The 9,098-nt window shown below is 44.7% G+C and overlaps 1 protein-coding gene across 1 annotated transcript in view; it reads right to left on the bottom strand.

Moving 5' to 3' along the window:
- The window catches only part of LRRC43 (leucine rich repeat containing 43), a 40,904-nt gene that overhangs the window by 1,912 nt on the left and 29,894 nt on the right, over window positions 1-9,098 (bottom strand). The window contains exons 9-13 of the mRNA XM_008577466.1: window positions 4,719-4,860; window positions 4,426-4,509; window positions 4,330-4,380; window positions 4,055-4,243; window positions 3,664-3,700 (exon numbers count right to left, since the gene is read on the bottom strand). Coding sequence (XP_008575688.1) covers window positions 3,664-3,700; window positions 4,055-4,243; window positions 4,330-4,380; window positions 4,426-4,509; window positions 4,719-4,860 — 503 coding nt within the window. The remainder of the gene's footprint in view (window positions 1-3,663; window positions 3,701-4,054; window positions 4,244-4,329; window positions 4,381-4,425; window positions 4,510-4,718; window positions 4,861-9,098) is intronic.

The raw sequence follows: 9,098 nt of genomic DNA, 5'->3' as shown, positions 1-9,098 counted from the left end.
TGCTCAGCCAGTGAGCGGGAACCGGTCCGTATGTGGGATCCGAACCCTCGGGCGGGAGCGCCACTGTGCTTCCCAAGCGGCGCACTATCCATTGCGCCACCGGGCCGGCCCCAGCTCCAAAACCTATTTTGTCCCAGCTTTCTTCTTCTTATTCTTTTTTATTTATTTTTATTTTTTATTTATTTATTTTTTTGTGGCTGGCCAGTGTAGGGATCAAACCCTCGACCTTGGTGTTATCAGCACCACGCTGTAAGCTACTAAGTTAACCAGCCAGCCCAGAGCTTTCTTTTGATTAGCATTAGCATGCATATCTTTTTCCATCCTTTTAACACTTTTTGTATGTTTATACTTAAAGTGGATTTCTGGTAGGCAGAATATAGTTGGGTCTTTTTTTAAAAAATGCAACCTGACATATGTCTGCTTTTTAGCAGAGATAATGGTGTTTAGACCATTTACACTTAATGTGATTATTAATATGGTTGAGTTTAAATCCACCATCTTGTATGTTTTCCATTTATCCCATGTACTTTGTTCCTTTTTGTTTCTACCTTCTTTTACATTAACTGAATATTTTTATGATTCTCTTTTCCCTCCTTTGTTGGCTTATTAGTTATAACTTTGTTGTCATTTGAGAGGCTGATTTAGAACTTATAGTAAATATCCTTAACTTATCAGTCTACTTTCAAGTGATATTATACCACTTTGCATATATAATGAGACAAGAAAGGCTTCTTTCTTTCCCCATCCTCCACCTCTTGCCTTTATACTACTGTTATTATACATTTTACTTGTACATATTTTATAAGCACCACAATATACTGTTATTTTTTGCATTAAACAATCAACTGTCATTTAAAGAGATTTAAACCACTTAGCCACATTGCTCCTCAACACCAGATGCAGCCTTTGGCTGAGAGGGAGATGCGGTTAGCTGGGAAGCCACCCTAGGTTTCAGAGACTAGTGTTGGTTCCAGACTGGTCTCATCTCCATTGCCTTAGTGCTGGGTGGCCCAAGGTCCCACAGAGCTCTGGCTGTAAGTGCAGGAGTGCCAAACACGGCACCTGTGGGGTGTGGGCATCCACAGGAGAGGTTCGGGTAAGATCGTGACAATATTGTATAAGGGAAATTGATGAGAGGAAGTGAGGCTTTCGGGATGGCTGCATGTGAATGAGACACAGTGCACACACTGGTGGGGCTGTCATGGGTAGTGGCCTCCATAGAGAGTGATCACAGAACCTTAGTCCATTCAGGACATTTTGAAACACTCAGTCCCCAGGCTCAGAGGATGGCTCCTCAGGGCAAGCCACAAATTAGAGGTCAGCTGTCTGTAAGATTAGCAAGAAAGCTGCCTGTCCCCAAGACCCATCTGCCTTGGGGGGTCACAGAGGCAGGATGCAAGCCACAGTGTGTTGCATTCTTGCACTAGTCATGAAAATGGGGCTAGAGAAAGAAGCTGGACATCAGGGACTAATGTCCACAGCACATGGCACCCACAACTGCCCAGCCTGTCCACATGCTGGCACCCAGAGCAGCCTCTGCAGCCACACAGGACAGTTTTCGATCCATTGCCGGACACGAAAAAAGACAAAAAGGAAAAAAAAAAGAGATTTAAATAATAAGGAAAAAAGTCCTTATGTTTACCCACTGGCTACCATTTCAGTGCTCATCTTGTGCAGATCCAGATACCCATCTGGTATTATTTTCCTTCGTTTAACATTCTGGCAGTACTGGTGATGCAGTCTCTCAGCCTTTGTATGGCTGGAAAAGTGTTCACTTCACCTTTATTTTTGAAAGATATTTTTGTTGGGAAAGAATTTTAAGGTGATAGTTTTTTTTGTTTGTTTGTTTTTGAGTACTTTAAGATGTTTTTCCACTGTCTTCATTGTTTCTGATGACAATTCTGCTGTCATCCTTTTTTTTTTTTCCATCATCCTTATCTTTGTTCCTCTGTATATAATGTGTCTTTTTACTCTGGTTGCCCTAACGTTTTATTTTTATCACTGATGTTAAACAATTTACTGTCTACTTTGGTTTAGTTTTCTACATGTTTCTTTTGTTTGGGGTTCAATGAACTTCTTGGATCTGTGTGTTTACAGTTTCCATCAAATTTGGAAATGTTTACATGGCTGGCCATTTGCTCACTTGAGAGAGTGAGGTGCTGGTAACACCAAGGTCAAGGGTTTAGATTCTCATACAAGCCAGCTACAAAAAGAAAAAAACTGAAAATGTTTCAGCAATTATTTCTTCAGATATTTTTTCTGTCTTTCACTCTCCTTGGGACTCCAGTTACATGAATATTAGGCCCTCTGAATTAGTCCCAAAATTCACTGATGCTCTGTTCATTTTTTTCCAGTCATTTTTCTTGCTGGGTTTAATTCTGGATAGTTTATATCGTTTAAAGTTGACTCATCTTTTCTTCTGCACCGTCTAATCTGCTATTAATCCCAGTGCATGTCATTTTCGTGTGACATAGTAGTTTTCATCTCTAAAAGTTTGATTTCTGGCCCGGCCCGTGGCTCACTTGGGAGAGTGTGGTGCTGATAACACCAAGGCCCTGGGTTCGGATCCCATATAGGGATGGCCAGTTCTCTCACTGGCTATGCGTGGTGCTGGCTATGCGTGGTGTAACTTCCTGTCTGCAAAGCTGAGCTCCGCCGGGCCAGGGCCGCTGCTCCTCCTGTGCTCCGGTTCACAGGCCCGGGCAGAGACCTTTCCTATCCTGCTCACCAGCAGCTCCACCTCCTCCACCTCCCTTGTAAGCCTCAGGTCCATCTCCTCCACACCATCTCTCCAATTTCTGAGTCCCATCCCTTATGTCTTGCTTTATACTTTATTTTTAAGGTGAATTTTTTTTCATTGAGATAAAAAATTCTAAGGAAATAAAATTCACCATTTTAACCATTTAAAAATTACAATTCAGTGGATTTTAGTACATTCGTGGTGTTGCAGAACCATCACCATCTAATTCCAGAACATTCTCATCACCCCAAATGGAAACCCCGTCCCCATTGGGCAGTGCCGAGGCTCATCACGTTGAGCATGTTCCTGCACTTATCTCTTCCATGGCAGAGTGACCCTCCATTGTGTGGACAGACCACAGTTGGCTTATCCACTCTTCTGTTGAGGGACATTTGGGTTGTTTGCACTTTCGGCTATTATGAACAATTCTACTATAATCTTGCCTTATACTTTTGCCACAGCCTTCCAGCTGGTCTCCCTGTCTCCTACCTCTCCCTCCAAACCAGACAGTTCTTTCTAAAACTCAAATCTAATGTTTACCCATTTCAGACACTTCAGTCATTGCCCCTGCCCACGGAATAAATCCAGCCTCTTTACGTGGCAATGGGCTCATGACCTGAAGGTGGGGCCAGACACCTGCTGAACCTGGAGGACACTGGGCCAGTCCCAGCTCTGAGCCCCCCTACTTCATCCTGGCTCCAAGCCCAGAATGCCTTTTCCCACCTGTTCATAACCCACAGCAGGCCACTGTGATCTAAGGGCTTCAGGGAAGATACGGGCTTTGGTCCTAAAGGAGGACGTGGCCTTTCCATTGGCAGGAAGATATGATTCTTCATCCATTCCTTTGGCCCCAAGTCAGGGCTGGTCCCTCAGCAGGTCCTCAGTAAACACACCCTGCCTCAGTTACCACCAATGGCTCTTACCTCCTCTTTGGGCAGATTTCTTAATCTTCTTCGAATCCTGAAAGAAAGAACCACAAAACAAGATGTTTACTGGAGTGGGAGGCTGCTGGGGAAAGGGTGGATGCCGGCGACAAGGCTGTCTCTGGGGGGCTCCTACGCCTTCCAGGGGCCCTAGCTGGTCCAGGAAGGCAGGGTGTGTCTCCTGGTGAGGAGGGTACCTGACCTGGTCTGCACCTGAGGACAAGGCTGCCTCAAGTGTGGTGACCCGGGAGGGGCACCCCAGCAGCCTTGCTGTGGAGGCGGGAGAGGCCCTCCCTCAGCCCTCCCCTCCCTCCGTGGCCTGGGTGCCGCAGCCCTTCCTTGCTGGAAAAGAAGGCAGAGGCGGAGGGATGTGGCAGGGGCCTCGTGGTACCCTGGCAAACGTCAACTTGTCGGATTCCAAGGTGCGGACCACCCCAAAGTCGCACACGGTGGACACCAGGGACTCCCCAGCCAGCAGGGGCTCCAGGATCACTAAGCCGCTGCCCAGCACCCGCAGGATGGGCGGGTCCTGGCGGAGCTCCTTGGGAAGCTCCTTCCTCTTCTTGGGCACTTTTTGTTCCTGTGGAGAGAGGCCAGGAGGGGGACCGGGCAAGGCAAAGGGGCTGCCCCTGGGCGGTCCCCACACGCAGTCCCTCCGGGCCTCACCTTGGCAGGCTCTCTCCCCCCCTTCCCCTTCTTGTCTTGCCCAACTTTTCCCTTCTTGTCTTTCTCTTCTTTTCCCTTCTTGTCTTTCTCTTCTTTTCCCTTCTTATCTTTCTCCCTCTTTCCTTTCTTGGCAGACATGGGACTGTCAACAGGAGGCAGCACCACAGGCCAGGAGAGAATCTAGGGGACAGGGGCGCGGTGGGCTGGCTGGCTGGGGGCGCCTCTGCCTCACCCTTTCTGGAAAGGTGCTGAGACCTTGTCTGACGAGGGAGTGGGGCTATGTGATGGGCTGATGGAAAACTGGAACAGAGGGTAAGAAGTGACGGGACTGCGTTGGCCACAGGGAATTCCAACATGGGAGGTCGTAGCCATCTGGTTCCCCTGCCCACCTTTTCCTCCACGATGGTCACAGTGGTCCCTGCCAGCAGAAAGGCCTTGAGTGGCACCAGGTCCTTAAGGGTGTGCTGCATCTCGTAGCTGCAGGGAATGACGTCAGCCCAGGGCTTGCAGGCAGTGCTGAAGAGGACTGTCCTGGGGAGGGGAGATGTGGACATGGCTGTCACCACCCAGGGGCTGTAGCTGGGAACCAGGGACAAGGCTGGCAGGGGACTTCCGACATTGGGGTGGATCTGGACATGCATGCATGTGCCAGGCAAGCAAGGGGACCAGAAGGCCAGGAAGCAAAGTGGGCACAGAGGAGGCAGCCAACTAAATGCCAGCATAGACTCCTGCAGGGCAGGGCCGTGCACTGCACAGCTGATGAAAACCAGCCCCAAACATGTCAAAGGATTTTTTAAAAAGGGTCTAGATGTAGTAGTAAAAAAGTAGAAACATTACAAATGCCCTGAGAATTACAAAGTGATATTGTAATGGCAATCAAAATTCTCCTGGGGTGTGTCACAAGCCTTGATATCAAGGTGAGCAAATTCACCTGGAAGAGAAAGCAAGAATTCCTATTACAAAGTGATATTGTAATGGCAATCAAAATTCTCCTGGAGTGTGTCACAAGCCTTGATATCAAGGTGAGCAAATTCACCTGGAAGAGAAAGCAAGAATTCCAAAGAATATATTTAAGGGAGAATGATGGGGACTTGAACAGATACTCATACGCCAATGTTCACAGCAGCACTATTCACACTAGCCAAAAGTAGAAACAACCCAAGTGCCCACCAATAGATGGATGGATGAATGAAATGTGGTTTATCCACACAATGGAAAATTACTCAGCCTTAGAAAGGAAGGAAATTCTGACACACGCTACAACATGGATGAACCATAAAAATACAATGCTAACTGAAATAAGGTAGGCACAAAAGGACAATATCATATGATTCCAGCTATATGAGGTCCCTAGAGTAGTCAAATTCATAGAGACCTAAAGTAGAAGGGTGGTTGCCAGGGGCTGAAGGAGGGGAATGGAGAATGAGTGTTAATTTTACTTGATTTTGGCAGCTGACCAGTGTACGGATCCGAACCCTTGACCTTGGTGTTACAACACGATGCTCTAACCAACTGAGCTAACTGGCCAGCCCAAGTGTTCATGTAATGGGGTCAGAATTTCAGTTTGGGGGGCTGGCCTGGTGGCGCACTCGGTAGAGTGCGGTGCTTGGGAGCGCAGTGGCGCTCCCACCGAGGGTTCAGATCCCATATAGAGACCGGTCAGCTCACTGGTTGAGCGCAGTGCGGGCGCGACACCGAGGGTTGCGATCCCGTTGCTGGTCACGAAAAAAGACAAAAAGGAAAAAAAAATAAAATAAAAAATAAATAATTTCAGTTTGGGGAGATGAGAAAGTTCTAGAGATGGATGGTTGTGATGGTTCCTCAACAAGGTGAATTTGCTTAACATCATGGAACCGTACACTTAAAAATGGTTAAAAAGTTACAATTTTCTGTTATGTATATTTTGTCACACACACACACAGAGGTAATGATGCTGAAGACAATGAATCCCATGAACGTAGTACAGCATTATTCATTTTTACATATCTAGTACCTAGTCTAGTTTCTGGCACACCAAAAATATTTTGTGAATGAATAGATCGATTAATAAATAAATAAATGAATAAGTAAGTTATTTATGCCACTGAATTTTAAAAACATATTGGAAAGCAACAATTATCAGAACAATAAGAAATTGGGTCAAAAGCAGGAACAATGGCCCCCTAGACTAGAATAGAGACTTTTAAACAAAGTTAGATTAGTCTTAGAACATAACACGTGACAATGCCAAAGCAGCATTCCTGTTGGGAAGTAATTTAACATATATTGGTTGGTTTTTTGCTTGGTTTTTTTTTGGCAACTGGCCAGTATGGAGATCACACACTGGTGTTATCAGCACTGTGCTCTAACCCAGTGAGCTAACTGGCCGGCCCTTATATATTAACAACCAGATCACAGCATGGAGAATTACTAACATATTATAACATATTTAGAGTACATCCAAGTTAAACATTAATAAAAGCCAGAAGAAAATAGAATAAATTATTTATCCAGGCACTGAGGGAGAACTTTTTCCTTCAATGAAAAGAAGAGCACAGTAAAAGATAAAGTGGGTAGATCGAACTAAAATAGAAGGTAAGCCCAGGAAAATACATAATGGTGTCAGTCCAGGTTTGCAAACCATGCAGAACTGTGCAAAACCAAATGTTAAAAGTGGGCCAGCCTGTGGCTCACTTGGGAGAGCGTGGTGCTGATAACACCAAGTCAAGGGTTAATATCCCCTTACTGGTCATCTTTTTAAAAAAAATGTTAAAAGGGAAACATAAAAATGGTGGAAATATATGTGAAAATAATAACTGATTAAAAAATTAGTGATATTGACAGATAGAATGAGTCTGAGATAGAATGTGAAAAAAAGAACAAAACCAGAAATGAGTGATATCATGTTATATATAAATCATAGAAATATATAAAGGTTAACACTCAAAATCTACTACAGAAGTGAGTGAAGGATTTGATACAACCTATTTGCAGACTATCATCTCCACCATAGTTCTATATTCAAGCTTCCTTCTGCTGCTTCCTCCTAAGTCTACATGCCCATCATAAGGACTCAGATATTGCCCTGTACTTCCCTGATGTAGCACCCATGACATGGAGTACCTTGTAATCACTATTTGTTCATTTCCCTCCTGAAAGAGAAAAGACCATTTTCTATCTTGTTTGTTGTCTATAACCAACATAATTCAGAATCATGCTGGATATGGTAGATGGATGATTAATATTTACTAATTGTTGAATATGAGAAACTACAGATGGTAAAATAATTACATGGAAAATATAAACACTTGCAAATAAACTAAAGAACATAACTTAAAATAATTGAAAAGAAAATATATAAGCCTGCAAAATTAAAAAATACTTTTAGAAAATCAATGTAGGAGTTCTATTTCAGGAAATGACAGACTAGACTATGTTGGCAAACCTTCCTACTGCGAACTACCATAAATGCTATTGAGCTACCAAGTCAGTGAGAATTTTTGAGACCAAAATCTGGGCAAAGAAGGACAGCCAAGAAGAATGAGCTTGGGGGCCGGCCCGGTGGCGCACTGTGCTAGTGCGCCACTTGGGAAGCGCGGCTGCACTCCCGCCGAGGGTTCGGATCCCACATACAGACCAGTTCCTGCTCACTGGCTGAGCGAGGCGCGGGGGCAACACCGAGGGTTGTGATCCCGTTGCCAGTCCCGGTCCGGTACGGGGGCAACACTGAGGGTTGCAATCCGTTGCCGGACATGGAAAAAGACAAAAAAAAAAAGAATGAGCTTGGTATTCAGTGCCACTTTAATACTCAAGGTGAGAGCCAATTCCAAAAGTGGTGGCTGAGAAGCTTAATAGAAAATTAGGCAATCTCGTGGGACAAGAGGGACAAAAATTTGAACTCAGGGTCTTCCAGGAAGGAGGGTCACTGCTAAACACTCCATGTCTCTCTTTGGGTTTTCCAAAGAGCTACTAGAAGAGTACATAATGGCAGTGCCAGAAGGAGAAGAGCTAGAGAAACAAGCAAAAAAAATACTTGATGAGTAATGGCTGAAAACTTCCCAATATGATTAAAGACATTCATTTACATATCCAAGAAACTTGACAAACTCCAAGAAGGATAAATGCAAAGAGAGACACACTATAGTAAAAACACTGAAAGACAAAGATAAAGTGAAAATCTTGCAAGCAGCAAGAGAAAAATGACTCATCACATACAATGGAACCCCGATAAGATTAACTACTGACTTCTTATCAGAAACTCTGGAGGCCATGGATGGCTGGTTATCTCAGTTGGTTAGGGAGCAGTGTTGTAACACCAAGATTAAGGGTTTGGATCCCTGTATTGGCCAGCCACAGAAAAACAAACAAACAAACAAAAGAAACTAGGGAGGCCAGAAGGCAGACAGGTGACATATTCAAAGCATGGGGGAGAAAAAACCCCACCAAAACTGTCAGCCAAAAATTCTATATCCAGCTAAACTATCTTTCAAAACTGCAGGAGAAGTAAAGACATTCCAAGATAAGCAAAAAACTGAGAGAAATTTTGCTAGTAGACTTGCCTTATATGAAATACTAAAGGAAGTTCTTCAGGCTAAAAGGAAGTGACCCCAGACAGTTATTTGAATTCATATAAAAAAACCAAAAAAAAAAAATTTTTTAAAAAAAAAGGGCCGGCCCGGTGGCGCACTGGATAGTGCGCTGCTTGGGAAGCGCGGTGGCGCTCCCGCCCGAGGGTTCGGATCCCACATACAGACCGGCTCCCGCTCACTGGCTGAGCGAGGCGCGGGAGC

Source organism: Galeopterus variegatus, unplaced genomic scaffold (genome assembly GCF_000696425.1).
Source record: "Galeopterus variegatus unplaced genomic scaffold, G_variegatus-3.0.2 Scaffold1518, whole genome shotgun sequence".
In the NCBI taxonomy this organism is placed as follows: domain Eukaryota; kingdom Metazoa; phylum Chordata; class Mammalia; order Dermoptera; family Cynocephalidae; genus Galeopterus; species Galeopterus variegatus.
The sequence above is the reverse complement of the archived record's forward strand: the minus strand, read 5'-3'. Positions and strand labels throughout refer to the sequence as shown.